Raw genomic sequence first — 27,637 nt, 5'->3', positions numbered from 1 at the left:
TAATGGTCTCCTCAATCCAATCAAGAGCGGCAAGGTGTTGAGCAAGATGAAAAAAGAGGGTGTAGAAGTGCTATATTTACAGGAGACCCATATGACTGATAAAGAACATGAAAAACTCAAGAGAAATGGATATAATCAGGAATTTTCATCTTCATATCAGTCAGGGCATAGAAGAGGGGTTTGTATATTAATATCCAATAGAATAAGTTTCGAAATGCTTAAAACTATAAAGGCTAAGGAAGGTCGATATGTAATAGTTATAGGTAGACTAGAGGGAAGTTCTGGTTACATTGCTCAATATCTATGCCCCCCCAGGCTCGGATTGGAGTTTCTTCAAACCTCCCTCTTTGAGCTGGTGATAACAGAGTGAAGGAGTGTTAATAGGGGGAGGTGATCTAAATCAACGTCTTAATTCGAATTAGATTCGACAGGAAAACCCAACAAAAGACCACTACTGGTAAAAGAATTTTTAATTATTGTCAGAACATGGGATTTAGATATATGGCGGGACCTAAAGCCACTCAAAAAAGATTACACCTATTATTCAGCTCCTCATGCTCTGTATTCACGAATCGATTATTTTTTTAATTAACTCAAAAGATCGTTATCGAGTAAAAGAATGTTATATGGGGGTTAGGACCTATCTGATCATTGCCCAATATTTTTAAAATATTCACAGGGACTGAAAAGAAACAACAGTATGAGACTAATTCAAGTTTGCTCAATGGTCAGATGAAAGAGGAAATTGAGAGGAATATTTGCGAATATATTAAAGAAAACGATAACGGTGAAGTGTCTCCACCTATACTATGGACGCACGCAAGGTGGTATTGAGGGGAAAGCTGATAGCAAAATCTGCTCACATAAAAAGAATGAGACAAGCTGAACTAAAACAATTACAAGCAGATTTGGGAAAAAAAAGGAAAGAGAGCATAAAAACCAACGTTGATGAGAAAACTAATGAAGAATTAAAGATAATACAGGCAAAAGTAATGACATTTTTTCTCAAGAAATCCAGAAAAAAATGATTTACACAAAGCAAGATATTATGAGGCGGGGGAGTAAATCTACAAAATTACTTTTGTATAAACTTAAAAAGCAACAGACATTAAGACAAATTTCTAAGATGAAAGACCCTAAAACAAATGGTATACAAAACAGAGGATATACATAGATGTTTTGAAGATTATTATGCCAAGTTGTATTCACAAACAGAAAATATAATGAATCTCAAATAGACATATTTAGACAAGTTACATTTGCCACAAATAACAGAGGAGCAGAATAAGAAATTAATTGCTCTAATAACGGTGGAAGAAATCAATTCAGCCATATCTAGACTTAAATCTGACACCAGTCCTGGTGCAGATGGTTATGGCTCCGAATGGTATAAAGTATACAGGAAAACTTTAATCCCTTTATTACAAAAAACTTTCATTGGATTTACAGGGTGGGACAATTCCAGATTCTTGGAGGGAAGCAATCATTTCTGTTATTGCAAAAGAGGGTAAGGACGTAACAAATTGCTCTAGCTACCGACCTATTAGTATACTTAATGTGGATTATAGAATTTTTACAGCAATTTTAGCTCAAAGAATGGAGGACATATTACCAGATATTATCAGTTTAGAACAGACTGGATTTATAAAGCAAAGGCAAACACATGACAATATTCGCCGTACATTACTTATTATGCAACACATCAAGAAAGAAACCTGGAGGCCCGCCATACTGGGAATGGATGCAGAAAAAGCATTTGATTCCGTTAAGTGGGAATTTTTATTTAGAGTAATGAAAAAATTTAACTTTCATGATGGTTATATTGAGATTGTTCGATCTCTGTATGTGGACCCAATAGCAAGGATCAAAGTCAATGGTAGTCTGTCAAAGGTAATCAAATTACAGAGGGGTTGTCGTCAAGGCTGCTCAGTCAGTCCGTTATTATTTGATATTTTTTTGGAACCGCTAAGCCAGAGGATAAAACAGTGTGTCAATATCAAGGGAATAACCGTATCAGGAATAGAGCAGAAATTAGCGTTGTTCGCAGATGATGTCTTGATCTACCTGGAGAACCCAAACTCATCACTACCAGTCCTGATGTCATTCTTGGCAGAGTTTGGAAAGCTGTCAGGATATAAAATTAATGTGCAGAAAACCCAAGCTCTATCATATAATTATATAACAACCAATTTATAAAACAAAATATCCAATTAATTGGGAGCAGCAATCAATGAAGTACTTGGGCATTCACCTTACAAAAGATCTTGGACATTTGAAAATCTCAAATTATGACAAGGTGATGTCTAACATCAAAGCAAACTTTTCAAAATGGAACTTAATCCCTGTCTTAGGCCTGGTGTCAAGAGTTGAAGTGATTAAGATGAATATTTTGCCACGGTTGTTATATATATATATTTCAAAATCTTCCTATTGAATTAACTGAGAGGGACTTTAAAGAATGGGACAAATTAATATCTAGATACATATGGCAGGGGCAAGACCACGCATTAATACAGAACTTTACAGTTGTCAAAAAAACATGGAGGTCTAGCTTTACCATGCCTCAAGAGCTACTATCAAGCTGCTCAGTTGAAGGTGTTGATGGGTTTGTGTGATCCAGAATATGTAGCGAAATGGAAAGATAGAGGGGAAAATGGAGCCACCAGTACAAGCCCTGACGTGTGATTTGCAATTACAGGTAAACTGGAGACAAAATGTGAACCCTTTGCTGCGGGTTTCTCTGGGAATCTGGTCTGAAATTTTGAAAAAGTATAATTTAGTTGAAAAATGTAGGCTTTTGAGATGGATTGCATATGATACTGATTTTGTACCAAATGCACTGGACAGCACATTTAAATTGTGGGGAAATGGTCCAAGAATGCACTGGGAGATAATCAAAAGAGATGATGTAATGAGTTTTCAACAAGTAAGAGATGTCTTTCATCTTGGAAATCAGGATTTCCATAGGTACCTGCAGCTAAGGCATTATTTAAAGCAAAAAATGAAAAATAAGGATATGAATATTACTCGGTCAAATATACTCAAACTTATCCTAGATGCTTATAAATCAGAGTTAAGTTACAAAGTTATTTCAAAATTATATACAGCTTTAGAGGAGTTAAAAGGGGATGCCACAGGATATGTCAAAGAAAGGTGGGAGAGGGAAGCAAACATTTTAATTTCAGAGGGGGACTGGGATCAAATACTCCAATATCAATGGAAAACAACAAGCTCTTTATTCTGGAGAGAATATGGCTGGAAAAATGTAATAAGGTTTTTCTTAACACTTGCTCAAAGAAAATATGTAGACACAAAATGTTGGAGATCATGTGGGGAAGACAAAGCGGATCATTTTCACATCTTTTGGGGTTGCCCTTTAATGACTCAGTATTGGTCTGAAATCAAAAACATTATAGATGAAGTAGTACGGATCAGAATCCCGTTAAGTTTTGAAAAGTTATATTTGACTAATATAGAAATGTTACATTTAAGAAGAAAAGATGACTATAAAATTATGAGAATCATGCTTTTAGCTAGTAAAAAAGCAATCACCAAAGATGGCGAACAGATCGGATCCAAAGGTGGAGGAATGGGTTGATGTCATGTTAAATATATACACTATGGAAAACGTAACAGCATCTGTTAGATTGGAAGTTGACAAATTCAATAATGTATGGAAAGGATGGCTACAATACATTAGACAATATAGATGACTTTATATAGGATTTTACCACATACATATTAAGTAAGAATGGGGGGAGGGGGGTACAAAAATGTGTAAATGCTGTAGGTGAATCTGCTTTCTATGTTTTCAACATATTTCAATGGACTTTCACAAAGTGGACTTATGAATAAGATTATTTCTTTACACCCGGGTTCAATGCTACAGTTCTCGATTAATTTAAAGGGGAAAAAAAAGTAAGTTTTCACAAATGTTAATTATTTTGTGGGATGCTACCAAGTTCAATCTGTGCATATGTTTGTGTAAAACTGTATCCTTTTGAAAACTAAAATAAAGTATAAATTGAAAAAAAAATGCTGCAGCTAGAACTTTGACTAGAAGCAGAAAGTTTGACATTACCCCCAATTTTGGCCTCTCTTCACTGGCTTCCTGTCCTCTGCAAGGTCTGATTTTAAGGTTTTGTTACTAACTTACAAATCATTGACTAATGCCTGCCTTACCTGGCTGACCTAATAAATCTTACATACCAACCTATGTTCTGCATTCTCAGGACGCATGATTATTATGTGTCCCTAAGGTTAAAAAGAACTCAGCAGGCCACAGAGCTTTCTTTTATCATGCACCTACTCTGTGGAATGATCTGCCTGCAGAAATAAAACATTCTGATTCTCTGGATTCATTTAAGTCTAGATTAAAAGACATCTGTTTTCCCCATCATGTGGTTAGTATACGTGTGTAGTATCAAACTATTTTTCTCTCTTTTAAATTGTGTATTTAACAATGTATCATGATGACACCCAGAATTTAGATCTAGCCAGGCATCAGCCTGACTGGATATAAGTTCTGGGTTTGTTCATGAAGCATAGGGCTAGCTGCCAGCCACCACTTTGGTACCCTCTGTGCTTCTCTTTTGATTTACTGCTGGTGAACAAATGCCTTAAGGCCCGGTTACACGGCATACGATGATTCCTGAACGAAGGTAAAAAAGTCACTAATCATTGGGAAAAGGTAGACAAATGAGCTTTTGACGTTTCCCATCACCGAATAGCCTGCGAATCAAGAGCGCAAAAGGAATGAAAGAGGAACAAAACCGAAGCCAACACTGATCTCCACGCTTTAAACTAAATGCACCTGGAGTCACTCCTGGAGCAGTGTGTGTCTGCGTCCTGCTCTGCGTTCCAGGACTCGACGCTGGGACAGAGCTCTGTTGTGCCCGAGTCCTGGAGAACCTGCAAACAGAAGCGCGCGATTGATCCACTGTGGATCTGTGTGCACGTCGGTGGATCACTTGCTCTGGTTCCTCGTCCAGAACAACAGAGTGATCATCTCCATCATCAGAATCCCCACTGTCTGGTTCAGACTGACGACACGCTGCCAGCTCAGTCTTCCTCCAATTAAAAAAAAACAAAAACAAATGGTGGCTGCTGTATCACCGTATTACGTTACTAAGCCATATATATTGATTTATAACAGAAAACTGTCAAAAGGGGGAATAAATATAAGTGTAAAGACGACTTGATATATCAGAGCAGTAAACTGATCAGTCGGTGTGAACGCCGCGCATTGACTCACCATGTCCAGGTTTTCTACCAGCTGGGTTGTGGAAACTGTGCCTTCCAGAACAGCTCTGATATAATCATCTGAATCATGTACCTGTTGCCACATGTACAGAAGGGCTGGATTGTCATTCCTACACTCATATTGTTGTATATAATAAAAAATAATAAGTGCATGCAGGAGGCAATCACTACTGCTGCTGCGTTCAAGTACAGTTGAAAATTACCACAACTTTTTGCTGTTTCAAATTCAGCAGTTGCTTGTGGCAGGAGCGTGGTTTCATTTTAGTTTTGGTAAAATAATTCATGTATCCACACAATAGATTACTTCTGGCCTATATAAGGTGTCTGAGCCCAGTGAAATGCGCCCCCCACAGATAAAAAAAAAAAAAATCCAAGCAAACAGGCTGAGTTTGCCCGTATATTTCAGATGGTACATAACACAGTGACGGCAGCGGCAGCAGCAGCAGCGCTCACAAACCGGCTTCTGCACTGTATGAAAACATTCAGCTAGTCAAACAAAATCGAACTAAACACCAACATTACAAAAACTAAGCAAACGATAAAAAAAACGTTAATAATGACAACAAAATACGGATGAATTGAGGCTTTCAGTGACATTCGTTCAAATTTTTCAACAGTTTAAAAATCCTGACAAAGCACCAGTTGCAAGAACAAAGCTGCGCGAAGGTTAATCGATGCCAACGAAAGTCCAGATTTCTTGTTTTGTTTGGGCTTCATTGCCCTTCTTTAAGTGCCGTGTGACCAGGCCATTAGGTGCTGTTATTTCCAGCCAACTGATTCTGCTGTTTTTCTCTGTCTGATAAAGGTTTTAGATTATGTATACATTAACTGGCAATGATCTAGAACCGATATGGAACTGTGAGATGAACTGCTTGGTCTTCTGCCCCCATGGCCCAAAGAAGCTGCTGAAAATTAATGAACTAAGCTAACTAATTATTCCACAAACCACTCCGTTTTGATGAGTCACCTTTAGAGAGAAGGGCTGGTTGAAGTCAACTCGCACGCAACCATAGTTCTTCCTCAGCATTCTGAACACTCCACATGCAATACCCCACAAACTCTCATTCTTCTTTGGCTTGCCCTGACAGAAATGAGGAGTTAAGACTTTTACTATGTAGACTTGACACAGTGGGACCATACAGATACAGCTATCTTCTGACAAATGCAGAAAACATCACGCAAGCCCTTACCAGCTGCTCGCTGTTGTAGTTGCCCTCAATAATGCGGTCATATGAGATGCCAACTGGCACCACCAAAACGTCTGCAATGGACCCAGTGCACAGTGTGTCTACCACAATGGACAGCATGCCGGCACGTGCTGGAGATGGCTTACCACTACGAGAGCGTGTACCTTCCAGGTAGACTTCCAAAAACTGCTTCTGATGTAACAACTCCTCTGTATACTGAAGGATGTTTAGAAGAACAACAGGATATCAAAAGTAAAATAATACACTTAATGTTTGCTCACAGTTTTAGTCCACAGAACACACTGCATGGAATGAGACACCTGCCAAGGTAACTGTGTTGTTTTAACATAATCCTCTTGACCTGACAGTATGTGCACACCTGTGTTTTGCTGCAGAGACACTTTGGAGAAGAGTAGTGTTGTCCTGAAATAGACTTGACTGTAGCAGTCGAAGGAGTAACACTAATGCTTTCTGTAATACAGGCATGCTTTGTTAAATGAACTGAAGTAGATTTAAGAAACACTTACTCTACTTTTTATGATTTCAGTGAAAAGTACACATACTTTGAATGGCAAGATGTGGGGGAAACGAGGAATTCAAATAAAATGTAGGGCATCCATTCCAACCATTGTTTATCTTCAGCAGACACTCTTAGGTTTGCGGTACAATATAGTGCTCATGATTATAATGCTGAGCAGTGTAAAGAAACAAAACACAAATACTTGGATATCAATGTGTTAAACCAGCAACATATACCCATGATGCCTTTAATACAATATATGAAACGTTAAGAGTAATATTTCCTGTATATTCCTATGAATTTCCATCTGTGTTACATATTTAGCATTTTCATTTCGTATTTAGAAATGTGTGTTAGGGTTAGATTTAATGTTACAATTACGAAAATGAGTATAAAACAATTCTCCACGTTTGCTCAGATGAGCTGAAAAATACACAAGAATGTGTAAGAATTTTTTTGCATTATTTTTTGTACATTTGTCTACGAATTTTGAGTGCGAATAGGCTGCCAGGATTAAAATAGGGCTGCAGCTAATAACTATTTTCATTCTCAATTTTTTTTTTTTTGATAAATCAATTAGTTATTTGGTCCATAAAATTGCAAGGAAACAGAAAAATGCTAACAACCCAAAGGTATTTAGTTTACTGTCAGAGAGGACTAAAGAAACTAGTAATCAAACCAGAAAATAATCACATTTAAGAAGCCAAAATCATATCATTTTGCAATTAAAAAGAAAACAAAAAGACTCAAAAGGATTAATTAAAAGGTTAGTCTGTTTCTTTGTAAAGCCTTTGGTACCACTGCACATTTGTCCGTGATTTCCTCCTCCAACATGAAGGACCATGTCAGATGGTGCTTTACATTGTAGAGAGTTTAAAGCTCAGAAATGAATTCTTGTGATTTGGAGATATATTAGTGCAACTCATTCAGATTTTCTGCAGAGGACCACCGTACTCTTGAGACTTACTGCATGTAAAAGAGATCTGTACAAAATGTCTTTCTTCCCATCACCAGTCTCCTCCATTTTTCTTCTTATAAAGAATCCGCCCAGTTTACGGATAAGGGTGCTAAAAAAAAAATGAGAGAAAGTTAAAAAAAACAAAACACTGGTTTCCAACATGTAAACAGCCTAATGAAGTGTTAAAGTCATCAGATTTGTAAAATCTTCTTACCCTATTCCCTTATATTTATTCCCTTTCCTTGATTAAAATTCTTATTTTATTTCAAGAAACGTGGTGTAATTTTTCTCGTCTGAGGAATTCGGGGGTGAAATTATTATTTTTGAGTCTTTATCTTAAGTCTACTAGACAAAACCAGTGTCTGGCTGTCAAATATTTTAAAAGCAGAGACAATAATATAGTCTCAAACTACTGGAAGATCAGGTCCAAGGCTATTTATATTCCAAATATCAGTCTTTGGTCTCTTTTCATGGTTGAGCTTTTATACATCTATGTTCCCTTTTAAGAGAGTTCCTCTTTCTCTTGATGCCAACCTCATCTGTCTTTATTACCGGAGAATAGGAATGCTTAGGTTGTTCCCGGCAGCAATGTGTGGAGCTTTGATGTTGTGACAAAACAGGATCAGGGTGATAAGAAGGTAGTCAATATGGGATTTGTGGACAGGGAGGAAGACCATGGGCACATTTTGCTGCAAAGAGATTTAGAGACAGTGGAAAACAATCATTAACATCTCTTTTTTAAACAGATGTGAACAATATGAGTCTCAAAATGTGAGCAGACTCCAGTGTATACGGTGACAATGAAAGTGCAAAAATAAAATTAAAAGTAGAAGAAGTCCTATACAGGCCCAGAGGCCCATTGGTGCCGATGCTCATCTACAGAGTCTGTAACAGGATGTAGATCAGAGTCTACAACTCCCCCTGGATGAGACAGTCAACTTCCCCATTCAAGACTGGTACCCACTTACAGCTGGGTGGACTGAAATAATGGAGATGAAGTGTCTTGTACAAGAACACAGATAAGTAATGTGAGTGGGAATCAAACCCAGGTCTACATATTGGTAGTTCAGCTCTTTATCCTAGTGAGCTACTTGTTTTACTCACAGCAACATATTTGGCAATTGACATTGTGCATCTTATTATTATAGATGAAAATCACTGCAACTAATCATGCGACAGTCTGAAGTTTCAGTAGCTGCTGACCTCTGTAGCAGCTTTCTTCACCATGTCCAACTGGCCCTTGTGGATTTGGATGCTCCAGAAGAAACCATTAAAGAGCTTGAGGAGCACCCACCCAGTCAGCCTGGTGATCAAAAACACGATTCAAAGAACAGAACACTACAGAAAAGAAATCAAAAATGATGTTGCAACAGTAAGACCACATGACGTCCATTATTCCATCAGCATTCTGTAAACACATAACTGCCCCCAACTTTTTCTACCCAGTGCAAAGCAGCACACAGCACAGCAGAAATGTCATTGCTAATTTCAACCAGAAGCAGTTATTTTCACACCCAGCACCAACATTCTTTTAATAGTAAGTGTACTTCTGCTCATCTGTGCACCCATGACTGTGATGATCTCAAAACAAGGTGCAATCAGGTGCACTGATGATTCATTGCTAATGTGAAGCAGCAGAAAGTTATGCCACATAGACTGCCAAAAACCCGGTCTAAAGTCAGGCACCGTTTTTCTGTTATAATAAGGTGCGACATTCACATACAAGTTACACAGGTGGGTTTATGATGCACATATATTCTGCTTGTACACACAGGTATGCACATTGTGCATACCTACCAAACTACAAAAAAATTAAAACTGAAATAAAAAGTACAGACTACTGGAAAAATACAAAACTTTAATAACTGGTTTGTACCATTTTTAATGTTGACTTTCTTCTTTTCAACACAGGGCTGATCATGGGGCAGTGCAGGTGCAGCAAGGGAGGTGGTCTGCACCTGCTACACCTGCCCATGTAGGAGACTGGTTGGGCAGAGGAGGAAGGTTGCAAGAGGCACTGCAATGCATCACCTCAGGGACCTGTGGTGGATGTCTTCTGCTTGCCTACTTTGAAGCTTTGCGTGCACAAACCTTTTCTCAGCAGAAAACTACTGAGTGCACCATGTAAACAGCAATTCCCCTGGTTGCTGTTGCACCTGTCTCCTAAAGGCGATGGCAGGTGACACACTGGTTATACACTGCTGTGTTATGCCCAAATCATGCCCAAGACTAAGTGAGTAAATTCAACCTCAAATTGCGTATCCTACAAATGGCAAAGTGGAACTGGGCACACCTGAAATGCATTTGTGTTATGCACTTTAGACAGTCTATAGTAGCTCAAGACTAGTGCACGTTTTAAAAGTAGGCAATTTTCATGCACAATTCCTGTATTATTCTATAGTTAAAACTATTTTGACTATAACTGAATTTAAAAATATCCACCCTTTGATAGGATGTTTGATTTCTAGCAAACACAAGAGTCATCAGGAGATGACAAATACCACAGGTCCCCACAAATCAGTAATACAGAGTGTTGGGGGTCACCCAAATACACCCTTATGCTAAATATGAATGAAATTGGTCAACTGGTTCTTGAGATATCGTGTTAACAAAAGTGGCAATGACAATATTTGGAGTACCTCGCTGTGACCTTGAAATTGATCCTAAGGTCACCATAATCGACCAGTGTCGGGGATCACCCATGTACACCCTTATCCTAAATATTAAGGAAACTGGTCAACTGGCCCTTGAGATATCGTGCTGACAAGCGAAAACAGACAGATGGACATTCTGTTTACTATATCCCCCCGTATTTCATAATGGGGATAAAAATGAAACACCAACATGATTAAAACCCAGTTCTAAAAACAGAAAAAAAAAAAAAAAACCTTACATTTTTTTTTTTTTTTAATGGCCAACACAATGTCAATCACTGGTTAAAAAGCCACTTCTTCAGCATGTACCTGATGAAGGCAGGGGAAATGTTTGCCACCATCTCTTGGAGGAAGGCTCTGGCTTTCTGTTTCACTTTGCTGACAGCTTTATGCTCCTGGCCAAGTTGCTCAGCTGCAACATCCACATCTGTAGCTACCCTCACAATAGCGTTCTCCACCCTACATTAGACACAGTCCAAATGCAAGTCTTCAAACCTCGTCTGCTAAAATGATCAATTTATTTGAGTAACAGAGTCAAAAATACACACTTTCTACTAAAAATACTGTTCAAAATTGACTTATTATAGCATTTATTATCATTCTAGAGCCCACACTGATTCAGGAAGAATGCCATTTCAGGGAATCAAAAATTTCAATGAACCAGGTCTCTTTTGCTTCCAAATGTAATTAATTACATTTCCACTTGTTGTAGTTGCCATATTTCCTTAATTAAAAACCAGAGCGTTTATTTTTTCCAAACCGTTCTCAGACCCAGCGCCTAAGTGATGCAGGCCTTTATTCAAGCCTGGCGATTATTACAAAATGTTGCTTGTTGCCTGCACTGTAATATTGTATTAAGCTTCACACATATCCTCAAGGTTGGTGAACCTAAGACAACTGCTTTAGATCAGAGCCCTCTGCATTGCTGCGAAATCTCTCTGTAGCCTGACGTGCACCTCCCAAAATGATGAAGACCGCAAGGACTGTGATTGTTCACTTTTCCAGTTTTCACTCCTTACTTTCCCGTCATAAAAGTTTTTCCAGTGCGCATGCTGATTACATTTCAATTATGGATTAAATAGAGGAATGTTTGGCAGAAAAGGCTGCAAATATGACCAACTTTACAACACAGAGTTGAAAAACTACAAAGACGCTCAAATGACTTGAAATTCATGGAGGGAAATTGCATGTAGCATAATGTTGCTTTGCAGGTTGATGATTGTATAAAGAAGTGGAGCTTGCTGAGGGACAAATTAGTCCAGAAAAAGCCACGGTTCCTGTGGTAAATTGTATTACGACAACAACCAATGTGACAGAGAACTTCGAAAGGGTCACACCCACATCAACGTCATTGCTTGAACATGGAGTTAGGGAGTTGTCGAAGCAGAAATCAGGCTTTACCAGTCCGCAGCAGACTTTAAAAAAAAAAAAAAAAAAAAGAGTGACTGGACTAAATGCAATCCTTTTTAATGCACATAATACCTACTGCTTATTCAAGGCAGGCGTTTATTGTTTTCAGACGAAGTTTTGACCTGCCCATTAAATGAGGCAGGTCCCTATTCAAGGTCAGGCATTTAATCAAGGAAATAGGGTACGTAATGTTTAAACGCTTGTGTTTTAGTCGCATTAGCTTACACACTCTTCTAACTGTAGAAAATGCTGGACTATCACTACTATCATCATGCTTTATCCTACCTGCTGCTGTTAAGCACGTTGTCAACCACATTCCTAGCAAACATATCCTTGTGAACATCTCTTTCCGTGACAAAGAGCACATAACTCAGTCTGCGTGCCAACCAGCCCCTCTGTCTGTATGAAAACACAGTGCATACAGAGAAATACACAGTCTCAATATATTGTAGGTGAACACACTATGCACATCTCATTGAACATGTTTGAGGCCTTCTGAGCACTGTTGTTTTTGTTAGATAAAGGTACCAGCTCCCAGATTCTGAAATGCTCACTCTAGATATCAGTGGATAAGGTACAAACCTTCAAAGCAAGCTTAACTACTGGTTAGCTCTCACTGATGCGGTGCGAGAGTCCCAGCAGTGTTCCATCCATGAGCGTATCACCTTACTGCTTGTGTGTTCAGCTGTCCGTGCATGGGTGTGCCATTGATCCATGTGTGCAAGAATTGCCTTCACCATGTAATGTCTCAACATGTTTGGGATGCAAGTACTGTACATCTCACAACACTGTTGCAAGAGTTAACCTAAGAGTTGACCTAATTCTTCAGGGTCAAGGATTCAAACTTTAGGAAGTGCCCTTTCCCTCTTCTCTACAGTACCAATTTGGGGGGGCTCTCACAGTTCTCTTGTTAAGGCCTGTTTTTAATTTTGTGCTATTTATTTTTAATGTCTTGGCTAAATGTCATTTTTTAATGCTTTTATTTTGCATTCAATAAACAGCCTGCACAAAGCTTTCTCTATTGCAAAGATCGCATATGATTTTGAAAAATCAAACATGCTGAAGTTTAATAGTATAGTAAAGACAGATAGAGACATATAACAGAGGAGAGCAAGCTTAGGATACAATCAAGGCATGTTGCAGACCACAAGTTGTGCTATATTACCTGCACTTTGCCCACTATGCCAGCATTTACAGTATCTACTTGAGTTTTGCCTCCTAATGTCAATGCTGGACATATGTGGATTGTGTCCACTGACAAACCCTTTGAATTATGCGTAAGTCTACCTTCCCATTTATCTCACGTAGAGATCGTCTCTCTTACTTCAATAAGAGACTTTAACAGCTTGTTAGAATGTCAACACTTTCCTGGAGTGGTTTTTGCTATTAGGCCACTGATTCAAAGTTATCTACCTCTAAATCCTGTCAGGACCCTTTATCTCAGAGGTGACTACATATTTTAAAAGCTGCTTCAAAGAAAAGTATGTATTAAAATGTAGTCGAATTTGCTTTGCTTACCGAGTGTGGGTCTCATTAATGTAGATAACATTGCGCAATCCCAGAGAAGGAATACTGGAGTTGAACAGTCGTTCCTGGGTCAAATAGACAAAATTTATTACAAACACTGAAACAAAAGCTTGAATCATCATAACTTAAAAGCCTTTGGGTAAAATGATTTATTTAAGCAACTAATATTAACAATTCCTATTGGAGTAATAGACTTATACTGTAGTACTGCTATACAAATGTAAATAATACTTATGCTCTACAACTGTATTAGGGCAGAAATGTCAACGTTGGCTGCATAATAAATTGCACTGATAAAAGTCTTCACTGGACTTGCTGTCTTTAAACAGGCATTACAAATTGTATTAACACACACTTTACATGGCATGCAAGTACTACACTGTCAACTTACTAGCATTTACATCAAAACAAGTAGTGCACCAGGCCTGACTGGAATCAGACACATGTAGTCATGTGCTAGTTTTAATTAGTCTTGGTGTAACGTTACCCTGCTCTGTGGTGTGCAGGAGTGACAACAACGGCCAACAAAAGGCCTTTTTCTGTTCAGCAGGCCTTCCTTCCACGTGCTGGTAACACTGCGCAGGACTGAGGGGCTGGTGCTACGGTCCTGGACACACAGTCATGTTCATCGGCCATTCAGATAATGCAGTTACAAAACAACAGACTCATTCATTCTAAAAAATATTAAATAATTTTTTGCACCACATTATGTGTAATGCTGCTTAGATAATGTCACAGAGGGAACTCTGCATGTGGGTGTGGCTTACGAAATCATCGCCAGGGTGTTTCCAGCGATTAGACCACTGCTCTCCGTTGTTGACCTGCAGTAATAAGCCATCGGACAAGTCCATAATCTCTCCTGTCCTTCTGTCTCCTTCTGGTCACACGTACCACGAGCTGGCAATCTGGAAACAAACAGTTATCAGAAGTCTGCACTTTACTGTTACACAAATGTAGGTTTAGTTAGTTCAGAAACTTGTGATTTTTCTGGCTGAACAGCATCAGCTTTTAATGTCATAGGTCTTAGCCAATAGAAGGCTCAAGCTAACCTATCAAATCACATTTACTTAGATGGGCGGAGCAGCCTTTAAAATATGCCAGTGTCAGTTTTTTGGGCTATGCCCACAGGTTGAAGTTTACGATACCAATGTATATACAGTTTCCTCAGCTTTTGTTGTTGTTGGCAAAGCTTTACAAAGATTACTGTTCATGAGTGTTTCAGGAGGATAGGTTCTGCAGAATCTCTGTTGCTGTTCAGATTTGCTGAGAGTTCTCTCAAAGACCAGAACCATTTCTGTCAAATCTAGCAAACTCATTTTCTGTAAATGGACAATTATTTGATGTTTGTCATTCTCACCTATTTGCAAGTAGAGTGGTCCCTCACTATAACGCGGTTCACCTTTCCCGGCCTCGCAGTTTCATGGATTTTTCAGTGCAATTTTGCATGCTTCTTCTTCTTCTTCCTCTTTTTTCTTTTTTTTAAACAGCGTATTGTGTTTTGTGTCCTTATCAGACAGGCCGGTCGCGACACCAGTCGGCATCACCGCGATTGCTCTCACTGCCTCCGATGTGCTTACCGAGTCTGCAGGCTCAGTAAGTGCCACAGCGGGCCACTCACACCCGCCCCACTGTCTGCTGTGCGGAGTTGCGCCCAAAATCTGGCAACAGGTCCAGAGACTATGCTCGCTGTTTTGATGCAGAGCGCTCCAGCAGCCCGCAAGGATAGAATTCTTGTGGAAAAATCTGCAGCGCTGCATGGTCTCTGTAACCGCAGCCGCAGAGCTCCATGGCCACTGAGAGAGGTTAGTATCTTTATAATGACTTGGATTCTTTGCGGGTCCCGCATGCGTCCCACAACGATAACACCGGAGGCAGTGAGCGAAGAAAAAGCACGTGCATTGTGTTCTGCGTGTGCCTGTTTATAATCTTCTCCCCCAGAAGAAAAAAAGCGCCAACAACTACCCATAACTGTGTTCTTCACTCGGAAAAGACACCTGCACTGAGGTCTCACTCAGTGGAAAAAGACACGACAGCGGAGCGGCGCCAGGACGAAGAGGTGCGGTCAGAGGAACTGTGAAATACTGGTCAGTCACTATTAATAATTTCTTATGTGTCCAACCTCGTAGGTTGATCGTTAAAATTAAATTCATTAGTTCTAAAAGCCATCATAATTATTTATAGGAAAACGTTCTATTTTTATTTTTCAAACAAATGTTTGGGCCTGAAAACAGGTTTTGATCTTTGGTTTCATTCTATAATACTGGACTTATTTTTCTACACTCGACAAAAATATAAACGCAACAGTTTTGGTTTTGCTCCCATTTTGTATGAGATGAACTCAAAGATCTAAAACTTTTTCCACATACACAATATCACCATTTCCCTCAAATATTGTTCACAAACCAGTCTAAATCTGTGATAGTGAGCACTTCTCCTTTGCTGAGATAATCCATCCCACCTCACAGGTGTGCCATATCAAGATGCTGATTAGACACCATGATTAGTGCACAGGTGTGCCTTAGACTGCCCACAATAAAAGGCCACTCTGAAAGGTGCGGTTTTTTTTGTGGGGGGGGGGGGGGGGATACCAGTCAGTATCTGGTGTGACCACCATTTGCCTCATGCAGTGCAACACATCTCCTTCGCATAGAGTTGATCAGGTTGTCAATTGTGGCCTGTGGTATGTTGGTCCACTCCTCTTCAATGGCTGTGCGAAGTTGCTGGATATTGGCAGGAACTGGTACACGCTGTCGTATATGCTGGTCCAGAGCATCCCAAACATGCTCAATGGGTGACATGTCCGGTGAGTATGCCGGCCATGCAAGAACTGGGACATTTTCAGCTTCCAAGAACTGTGTACAGATCCTTGCAACATGGGGCCGTGCATTATCCTGCTGCAACATGAGGTGATGTTCTTGGATGTATGGCACAACAATGGGCCTCAGGATCTCGTCACGGTATCTCTGTGCATTTAAAATGCCATCAATAAAATGCACCTGTGTTCTTCATCCATAACAGACGCCTGTCCATACCATAACCCCACCGCCACCACGGGCCACTCGATCCACAACACTGACATCAGAAAACCGCTCACCCACATGACGCCACACATGCTGTCTGCCATCTGCCCTGGACAGTGTGAACCGGGATTCATCCGTGAAGAGAAGACCTCTCCAACGTGCCAAACAACAGCAAATGTGAGCATTTGCCCACTCAAGTCAATTACGACGACGAACTGGAGTCAAGTCGAGACCCCGATGAGGATGACGAGCATGCAGATGAGCTTCCCTGAGACGGTTTCTGACAGTTTGTGCAGAAATTCTTTGGTTATGCAAACCGATTGTTTCAGCAGCTGTCCGAGTGGCTGGTCTCAGACCATCTTAAAGGTGAACATGCTGGATGTGGAGGTCCTGGGCTGGTGTGGTTACACGTGGTCTGCGGTTGTGAGGCTGGTTGGATGTACTGCCAAATTCTCTGAAACGCCTTTGGAGACGGCTTATGGTAGAGAAATGAACATTCAATACACGAGCAACAGCTCTGGTTGACATTCCTGCTGTCAGCATGCCAACTGCACGCTCCCTCAAATCTTGCGACATCTGTGGCATTGTGCTGTGTGATAAAACTGCACCTTTCAGAGTGGCCTTTATTGTGGACAGTCTAAGGCACACCTGTGCACTAATCATGGTGTCTAATCAGCATCATGATATGGCACACCTGTGAGGTGGGATGGATTATCTCAGCAAAGAAGTGCTCACTATCACAGATTTAGACTGGTTTGTGAACAATATTTGAGGGAAATGGTGATATTGTGTATGTGGAAAAAGTTTTAGATCTTTGAGTTCATCTCATACAAAATGGGAGCAAAACCAAAACTGTTGCGTTTATATTTTGTTGAGTGTAGAAAAATAAGTCCAGTATTATAGAATGAAACCAAAGATCAAAACCTGTTTTGTTGAGTGTACTAAGGTTTGAACTTTGAGAGTGTTTACACAGGAGAGAAAAGTGAAAAAATGTTAATGACTGTTTGAGAAAAGTGTATAAAGTGTGTAGTGAGGGGTTTTACAGCCTTAAAACATCTATAATAATTGTAAAAAATAACGCTGAATACTTCGCGGATTTCACCTACTGTGGGTTATTTTTAGAACGTAACTCCCGCGATAAACGAGGGACCGCTGTATACAGACTTATGTTACCGACTGTTTTAATTACGGTAATTAATTAAGGTATTTTATGGCTGGAAAAATCCCATAATACTACTACGTCAGTCAGATCCCACTTTAAATAGTTTACCGAAAAATATACCAAACACATTAAATGGACTGCATTTATATAGCGCTTTTCCATCTGCATCAGACGCTCAAAGTGCTTTACACATCAAATGCCTCACATTCATGATGCCAAGGCGCTGCCATGCAAGAAACAACTACACAACTAGGGGATTAAGGACCTTGCCCAAGGGCCCCTGGTGATTTTCCGGTCAAGCTGGGATTTGAACCAAGGATCCTCCTGTCTGAAGCCCAACGCTTTAACCACTAGACCATCACCTCCCCAGGTTGCCTCCTTGGCCAAATTATTACACCGACACACATCCAAATACATTCCACCTTCATTACTAAGCCTGACATTTAGTCAAAGTGCATGTTGTGGACTGTGCAAAAAATCCTGCACAAAAACTGGAAGAACACACAAACTTTATAAATGAAGGCTGCACCTATCTGGGGCTTAATCCAGATTGTTTGCAGTGTAATTCTGTAGCTGCTTAGTGAAAATACAGTACTCAGAGTTTAGAAGGATGGACTCTGCTTTCTTAGCTTTGAATAATTAGCCAGTCATAACAAACAACAACAACAAAAAAACTATCAACTATTCTGCTAATCAACTGATCATGAATTATAATTCATCAATGAGAAATGTCACCTCCTTTCGTTCACTTTCTAGTAATATGAGGACATGATATAATTCATTCATTTTCAAAATAATGCATTGCATTTAAAAAAATGAAGCCCATCCCACATGACGCATAGTGTTGGAATGGGATGACAAAAAAATTTGTTTGATCCAGTTAAGCCAGACTGTGTAAGCAATGTGATGGTAATATTGTTTCACTTGCCAGCAGACACCATGGATTCCACATGAGACGTCCTACAAAGAACTGTGTCTGGTATTATGAACTACACACACAAAGATCTGAAGCTACAACACCTACAGGGACAAAGAGATGACACAGACCTACTTAGAGCCAAGCCTGTAATGCAACTCAAACAGGTGGATTTATATGTGATGTGCATTCTTTGTATTTGAACGCTGATACAGGTCTTAAGTTACACTCTCCCACATTACTTCATTCTTAAAAACTGCATGGACTACAATGACTTTAGGGGAATGCTGATTTAATTTAATGTAACCAGGTTAGTCCCATTGAGATTGAGATCTCTTCTGCAAGGTAGACCTGGACAATTACAGTTTCCAGTTCACTTAACCTGCATGTCTTAAAATGTGGGAGGAAGCTGTGGCACCCGGAGGAAACCCACGCAAACATGGGGAGAATATGCAAACTCCACACAGAAAGGCCACAGGTGGGAATCGATCCCATGACCTTCTTGCTGTGAGACATCAGTGCTAACCACTAATCCACTGTGCTGCTCAACTAAAACTAATCTATAGTTTTTAACTTTTTTTGTAATATTATACAATGTTTTTGTTTTAAATACACTGAGTTGGTAAAAATGTTGACAGATTATTTTGACAGCAAATCTGGTATTGCACAAGCAACATTCATGACTGTGGGTAATCATAGCCACTAAATATTAAACTTATCATCTGACCTGGAAGCACATTCCAGACATCTGTGGAGACTCTCTCTCATCCAGGTCATGGCATCCAAGTTAGCTCACTAAGGTCAACTGGACTTGTTTAGTTCCTTTAAGATGTTGAGCTCTTCATCCAGAAAATTTTAATCAGTTCTAGTTGGAGAAGTGAGAGACTGCAGTGGGGTCACTGATGTCACAGTGTGTAATGACAGTCCTTGTCACTGGAGACCACTTGAGTTCAGTGTGTGATGCTACTGCTCTTAGTTTAATTTGAGGAGAGGACAATTGTTGAGTGAATGGTACTGATGAAAGGACAGATTTATAAGTGGGAGAAAGGTAGTATCTCAGCCTCCACATTTGTTTAGAGAAGGTTTCATCACCTGAACAAAGACAGCTTCTTTAACGCCTCTTTTAAACCAGCCATCTTCTCTGTCTAAAGTATGAACACTGTTATTTTCTAAGGTGCGTCCTTCCTTTAGATGCAGGTAAATGGTTGAGCTCCTCTAAAGTAGCACAGGACCTTGGTATCCATTCCATGTATAGGTTGGCCCATAATGGGTGATACTGATGAGCCCTCAGCACATCCATACTTCTGTCTGTAGAACCCCATAAATATTGAGTCACTAGTCCAACTACAACTGATGAAGCTTTTCTAGATGGAGAGAAATGTGTTTAAAGGCAGAAAATGAGTCCAGTTGACCTGAATCAACCTGAAGGCCGGTCACACGGCACTTAACGGACAGCAACAAAGCCCAAACGAAACAAGAAATCTGGACTTTCACTGATTTTCGTTGGCATCATTTAACCTTTGCGCAGCTTTGTTCCTGCAGCTGTTGCTTGGTCAGGATTTGAAACCGCTAAAAAATTTGAACGAATGCCGCTGAAAACCTCAATTCGTCTGTATTTCGTTTTGCTGTCGTTCTTGATGGTTTTTATTGTTTGCTTAGTTTTTGTAATGTTAGCGTTTAGTTTGACTTCATTCAACTAGCTGAATGTTTTCATACAGTGCAGAAGCCGGTTTGTGAGTGCGGCTGCTACTTTCATGCACCGTCGGATATTACAGGGCAAACTCAGCCTGCTTGGATTTTTTTTTTATCTGGGTGAGGGGTCAGCTTCACTGGGCTCTGGCACCTTAGGCCAAAATTAATCTTTTGTGTGAATACAATTAATTATTTTACCAAAAATAAAATTAAAACCATGCTCCTGCTACATACAATCAGCTGCTGAATCTGAAATAACAAAAAGTCGTGTAATTTCCGACGGTATTTCAGCAGCAGCAACAGCAGCAGCAATCGCCTCCTGCGTGCACTTATTTTTTATTAAATATAATAACATGAGTGTAGGAATGACAATCCAGCCCTTATGTGCATGTGGCAACAGGTAGATGATTCAGATGATTATATAAGAGCTGTTCTGGAAGGCAGAATTCACATTGTGGATCAGTGGCAGCTCATGGAATAACCACACATGGTGAGTCAATGCACAGCGTTCAGAATGACTAATCAATTTACTCCTCTGATATATCAAATCATATTTACACTTATATTTATTCCCCCTTTTGACAATTTTCTGTTATAAATCATTATCTATGGCCTAGTAACGTAATGCAGTGATACGGTAATCCACCACGGCACACCAGCGTTATTTTTTTTTTTATAAATTGGAGCAAGACAGTGCGTGCAGTGTGTCGCCAGACAGTGAGGATTCTGATGATGAAGGAGAGGATCCCTCTTTTGTTCTGGATGAGGAACCAAAGCAGGTGGATCCACCGACGTGCGCACAGATCTCCACAGTGGGTCGGAACATGTGCTTCTGTTTGCAGTTTCTCCAGGACTCAGGTGCTATGAGCTCCATCCCAGCACCAAGTCCTGAGATGGAGACACACACTGCTCCAGCAGTGGCTCCAGGCATGTTTCATTTAAAGCGTAGAGTTCAATGTCAGCATCGGTTTCATTTTGTTCCTCTTTTGCCCCTTTGCGCTCTTGATTTGCAGGCTATTCTGTGACAAAGCTTGTTCGTCCACCTTTTCTCAACGATTTGTGACTTTTTTTTTTTTACTTTTTCCCTTTGTTCAGGAATTGTCGTATGCCATTAGGGATGCACCAATCCACAATTTATCACTTCCAATCCGATCCCGATACCTGAATTTGGATATCTGCCTATACCGATACTTCTCTGATCCAATACCAGAGCTCTGTTTGCTTTAATATTATTATTGATTTCATATGAGGATTTTCCAGAAGTTGCATCTAAGAAGAAAGCCTCGATTTGATGTTTTGGTGAAAGAATTAAGTACTTTTACTTTTATAGCCTTATTTTTATAGACTTAAAGAGAAAACACGGCACTCACTCTCCCTGCCCGTCTCCCTTTCTCTCTCTCTCTGTCTGTCTGTCTCTCTCTCCTCTTTTTCTCTTTCGTTGTTTAAGTGTTGCGCAAACTTCGAAATTTTGGGAAACAAGAAACCTTTCAACTGTAAAATAAATATCATCGACCCTCACAGGCAGGATTTAATGGAGACTTTTCCCCTTTCAGCGGACAGAATCTCTGTTCGCTGTCCTCCTCAGCTGCACGCTGAGCTGGTGTTTTACAGCCTCGGAGCAGTGGAGCGGTTTTTTTAGCACACATTTTCAGCAACAATTTTGTTAATTTTCCGGAAAATCCGTGCTCAACGAACAGACAATTTAAAGCTGAGAGCTGGACGGAAATTTGCCGCTACCTGCAGCTAGAACACTGCGGAAAAGAGCTGTCTCAAACAGCTCAACTTCAGAATACCTCCCTTTGTCCCGCTCGGCAATAAACAAGCAGAGAGCAAACAACAACAGCTGAGAGGATTCACAGTGGCTCTTCTTTGGTATCGGAAAATGTCACGGGATGGATTGGTATTTTCCAATACGTGAATTACGTAGGTATTGGAACCCCATAGCAGAGAGCAAACAACAACAGTTGAGAGGATTCACAGTGGCTCTTCTTTGGTATCAGAAAATGTTGCGGGATGGATCGGTATTTTCCAATATGTGAATTTGGATCGGTATTGGAACCCGATACCGATCCAGGATATCATATCAGTCCCATCCCTAAATGCCGTGTGACCGGACCTTAAAGGGACACATTTCAGAACTGCCCAGCAGATAGGTCAGACGGGAGTTTACATTAAAGATGCTTTCCATTTGATCTAGTGCGTCAAAGTTAACCCCATCAAATCGCTTCATCCTGATGATTTGTTCTTAATTTGGGGAATTACAAGACGATAACGGACACAATTATGCAGACACACAAATGTGTAGTAGTTGATAGATCTAGATTAACCGTGTTTATTCACAAAATGCAGATTACCATCTGAATGCACTGAAGCAAGGCAATTACTCTCCAGCTGAATAATATGAATCTCCTGTGCAGCAGCTCAACCTAATTTCTGAATGCATGCATTTAATTTGTCATTCCCTTGTGGGCAGGCCCCCTGATTTTGATTAATTAAGACATGAAGTAGTCTATATATGGTCAAAAGGCCTAACAAGGGAGGGACAAAGTGCAGAAAACAGCACAAATATAATTACTGAGAACCTCCACAACCTCTCCAAGGCTCTGACTCACTTTATGAATGAATGTTCTTCCACCGGTCTGTGCATCTGAAATGTAGTGAAGCTCAGTGTCCTGTGAATCTTAAGCCTGAGTTATACATGCAGAGCTGCTGGGAAAATGTACTAGCTGAACTGCTGGCGAGAAGTGAATGAAATCACTTGGAGCCACTGTCACACTGTAGTGTTGTGGTGGACAGGAGGTGACGTGCACACTGATGCGGATTCTGGACTTTCAGAAGGGTCAATGACCGAGGGTACGCCACACAATGGGCGATTTGGGGGCGGGGGACTAACTTACTGCAAAGTTGATAGCATTTGGGATTAATTTGAAGATTTGAATGCACCGTAACTGCAATGAGTGTGATGATGAGCTTGTGTGGTAGCCATTCAAAAAAACATCTGGTCCAATTTACAACATCAGAGTTATACTGCACAGGAACACATTTCAGAGCTGTATTACGGTATGTTGTCCTTCACGCACACTACAGTGCCACCAAAATGGATCAACAACAGTCCTTCAACAGATCAAGCTGCATAGAAAAAAAATTTAATGTTGGAGTTGCAAAACAGAGGAATGGGTGCTACAGAGCACTGGTGGTTAATCCCCTTTGAACTGTTTTTTTTGTGTGTGCTTGTGGATGCAAGTGAGGGGAGGGGCTGTGCGCAGCTGTGTTAACTGGAGAAAGGGAAGGTAGTACTGTTGGCATCAATACTGTTACAAATGAGCATGTAATTCAATACTAGTTTTTAGTAATGATTTTGTAATGATTTTTTTTTTTGGAAAGACTACAATAGATGGAAGCATCAAGTGCTCTAAAAGATCCTGGTAGACAGCTGTGTTGCCTTTAGACTTGATAAAAACACAATGGACAAACACCAACAGATAACATGGACCCAAATCATCACTGACTGTGGAAACTTCACACTGGTCTTCAAGAAACCTGGATTTTCTGCCTCTCTACTCTTCTTCCAGACCCTGGGACCTTGATTTCTAAATGAAATGCAAAATTTACTTTCATCTGACACAAGGACTTTGAAACACAAGTGCAACAGTTCAGTTCTTTTTCTCCTTAGCCCAGGCAAGATGCCTGTGACATTGATTCAGGAGCAGCTTAACACTAGTAATGTCACACTTGTAGTCCATTTCCTGAACATGTGTGTGCTTGGTGGCTCTTGATCCACTGACTCCAGCCTCAGTCCACTCTTTGTGAAGCTCTGCCACGCTCTTGAATTGGCTTTGCATGACAATGTCCTCAAGGCTGCAGCCATCTCTGTTACTTGTGCATTTTCCCTTCCAGTCAATTTTCCATAAATATGTTTTGATACAGCACTCTGTGGACAGTCAGCCCTTTCAGCAATGACCTTCTGTGTCTTAGGGAAACTTGACACTTGCACAAATTTGATCCCCATACTGCCACGCAATTCATCGTGCCAATGCATCCCGTTTGCCCCACTGGATGCCATGGTATAAAAAAATTTTCCTAGCCGATGACACATTTGCTGTCAAAACTTGGCTGATGAAACCGTTCTTCATCACTCTTAGAATCACAGAGAAATGATCTACAGCTGCAGGTTGTCCTGTGCACATTGTGTGGTGGAGAATGCATTTGGAATCTTGTCTATGGTAATTAGTTATAATATTATATAATAATGGACTGGTAAAACAGCTGTTCCTTCTTATGAGTTACATAATGTATCTGTAAAGTTATGTTTATCATAAATGTACCATCTCATAATAATCGCAATTTCAAGTTCAGATGCACTGCACACAGTGACACAGGTTTTTGAATAGGTTGTGCAATGTTCACGACTATTTCAAGAAATACTTGCCAGAAGTGTTGAACATTTCAAAAAAAATTTTTGTGCACTGGCACGCAGCCTCGCACAGTTTACGATGGGTTTAGGCTATTCAGTGGCACGCCAGATTGCATGCCAGTGCGGAGTTCAAATTCATGCAAGTGTCAAGGTGCCTTTACACTCATTGTGGAGGGTGTTAATGAGCATCTTCTGGACAACTGTTAAATCAGCAGTCTTCCCCATGAACGTAGTTGTGTGTGTACTGAACCAGACTAAAGCCACCTTGACCCTTGCATGAACTTGATCCCTGCACTGTGTGCGGAATTTTTTTTGAAATGTTCAAAATTTCATGTCAATTGCGTGAACTAGTCGTAAACACTGCACAACCTATTCCAAAACACTTTGTGTCATTGCGTGCAGGGCCTTGTAGTTTGTAACAAATTTACTCATTGGCATGCAAGATTGCGTGTCAGTGCAGGGATCAAATTCGCGCAAGTGTCAAGGTGGCTTTTCAATCATACCATTGTACCATCTAATGACATGCATTGGCACAACGATCAATGCACAATGCCTTGGCAAGTGCAGGGGGTCAAATTCGTGCAAGTTTTAAGGTGGCTTAAGAGATTTACTGCTTTATATGGCATAAATACTAAGTTACACAAACTTGAATTTAAACTTAAATATTCTATTCTGAGATACCGTTTAGCTGTGAATTAAAAATATGCTTCAATATTTTAGTTGATTTGTAATGAGTGTATAAAACTTATAACTTCACTATAAAGTATTATGTTTAAAGAACTTCTCATTTCCTTGCAATAAAACAAATGGTCCCATAGGCGGTTTAAACAAGCTTTTCTACTTATTACGACTAAACTAGCGTCATTTCAGCATTGCATTGGCGACGTGAGGGTGAAAAGAATGTAAACCTGACATGCTAGTTCCAGTAAAATACCGCTTAACACGTGTAAACGTATAAAGCTCCAAGGTTACTGCCAAGAATCTGTTAACCTCAATGTCGACGTAAAACTTAACCATCTTAAATTCTTCCTTTGGTTGAAGATTTATCTCTGCCAAACGCCACGTTAACTACAGTTGTATTCTTTTCATTTAGCTCAAGTGCATTAGCGACCTAGCTAACATGAACCGGCGAGCGAGTCTCGAAGGGAGCCAAATCTCACTTACATCGTTCTGCTGAATCATATCTCAGAAATAATTGTGGACGAAGCTGCAGTGAGTTGTAGAGTCGTCCAGCGCTCCCTCTCCGCCGTGTCTCCCGGTGTGCTCCGCAGAGGACCGAATGACGGCGGCAGAACGGAGATGCGCCGTCATTAAGGACAGTGCGGTTCCTCCAAGAGCCACTAGAGGGCAGTGCTGCTTTCCTCAGTTTTGTTGCATTGTTTCCATCAGCAGATAACTGAAACAATCATGCAAATGGTGATAAAAGCATCAAATTCGGCAGAAATACTCCTTAGAGACTCGTCTTTTGAAAAAAACGATTGGTCACTTGAATTTTCAATCGGTGGTCAGGTAGGGGTCAATTGACGAATTACACAGAGGTCAAAATTAAAAGATGCTCCAATCATCTTGAAAAATATTCCACATTATTTGCCTGATCATAAAAATTCCAAAAAGGTATAGTTTGGACTATCTGTGATTGAATTCTATGGAGTTACGGGATAAAAACAGCAAGAATGGTGACAAAGGTCAGTGTCATTTTGTACAGTGGTCAAAAGTTAAAGTTGCTCCAATTTTGGTAAAAAGTGATGCAAATTATTGGTTGAGCTAATAGGATTAGTAAATGGAATAGTGCTGAATGCTTGGTCTCCGAAGTAAAGGTCAAACAAGGTCTGCCTCTATTGGATTCTATGACATGTGACATACTATGTTACCCATAACGTGATAAGTAAGGATGATATATGGTCCAAACTATTCCTTTTTAAAACCGTGTTAACTCAACTAGTAATTTGCATCACTTTTTACCAAAATTGGAGCAACTTTAACTTTTGACCCCTGTACAAAATGAAACTGCCCTTTGTCACCATTCTTGCTGTTTTATCCCGTAACTCCATAGAATTCAGTCACAGATAGTCCAAACTATACCTTTTTGGAATCTTTAAGATCAGGAAATAATGTAGAATATGTTTCAATATGATTGGAGGATCTTTTAATTTTGACGTCTGTGTAATTCTTCAACTGACCCCTACCTGACCACCGATTGAAAATTCAAGTGGCCAATCGTTTTTTCAAAAGAGGATTGTCTGAGGAGTATTTCTGCTGAATTTGATGCTTTTATCACCATTTGCAGGATTCCAATATTCTCTTTATCCACTGTACTAGATGTGATTGTGATATGCTACAGATAGATAGATAGATAGATAGATAGATAGATAGATAGATAGATAGATAGATAGATAGATAGATAGATACGAATTTGACAAAGTAATTATTAGATTTGCTCAATTTTCAAGTGAGAATTCTGGACAGGCAAGATGAGCTGTCTTATCAGTAAAATAAAATAGAATACTAAAAAACCGTTCGCTATCCAATCATTAGGGGGGAGCTGCTGTATAGTGGCCGTAAAATATGGTATTCTGTAGATTTCGTTATGGTACAGAAAGTCAAAGACTGTGCGATGGTGAATTCCTTACTGAAGAGGACATGTTTGGCGAGGTTATTAATGATTTGTCGTCTGAAAAGCTCATCAGGCAGCTCTCTGTTGAGTTCTTCCACCTCCTGCCCTTCAAACAGCAGAGAATCAGGTCTGGAAGAACAGAAATCATGTTCATATACAAGAGCATGCATTTGTAAAACTTGAATGGTTACTTTCTCTCGTGTTGATGATGTTCTTGTAATAAAGAAAACAAGTTAGTCAAAGTTACTATGAAAAATAATAAATGCACCACTAGATTAAAAAAAATATTGCACGATTAAAG

General features: G+C 39.9%; 1 protein-coding gene across 1 annotated transcript in view; it reads right to left on the bottom strand.

Annotated features, from left to right (window-relative positions):
* Positions 1-26,055, bottom strand: part of gpam (glycerol-3-phosphate acyltransferase, mitochondrial) — a 51,028-nt gene extending 24,973 nt beyond the window's left edge. The window contains exons 1-11 of the mRNA XM_034193325.1: positions 25,887-26,055; positions 14,286-14,423; positions 14,006-14,125; positions 13,510-13,583; positions 12,277-12,390; positions 10,891-11,040; positions 9,131-9,230; positions 8,480-8,616; positions 7,937-8,036; positions 6,453-6,665; positions 6,230-6,343 (exon numbers count right to left, since the gene is read on the bottom strand). Of these exons, the coding sequence (XP_034049216.1) occupies positions 6,230-6,343; positions 6,453-6,665; positions 7,937-8,036; positions 8,480-8,616; positions 9,131-9,230; positions 10,891-11,040; positions 12,277-12,390; positions 13,510-13,583; positions 14,006-14,125; positions 14,286-14,369 (1,206 nt within the window). The 5' untranslated portion in view covers positions 14,370-14,423; positions 25,887-26,055. The remainder of the gene's footprint in view (positions 1-6,229; positions 6,344-6,452; positions 6,666-7,936; positions 8,037-8,479; positions 8,617-9,130; positions 9,231-10,890; positions 11,041-12,276; positions 12,391-13,509; positions 13,584-14,005; positions 14,126-14,285; positions 14,424-25,886) is intronic.
* Positions 26,056-27,637: the final 1,582 nt, after the last annotated feature.

Source organism: Thalassophryne amazonica, chromosome 18 (assembly GCF_902500255.1).
Source record: "Thalassophryne amazonica chromosome 18, fThaAma1.1, whole genome shotgun sequence".
Classification (NCBI taxonomy): domain Eukaryota; kingdom Metazoa; phylum Chordata; class Actinopteri; order Batrachoidiformes; family Batrachoididae; genus Thalassophryne; species Thalassophryne amazonica.
This window is presented reverse-complemented; position numbering and strand designations above follow the sequence as displayed.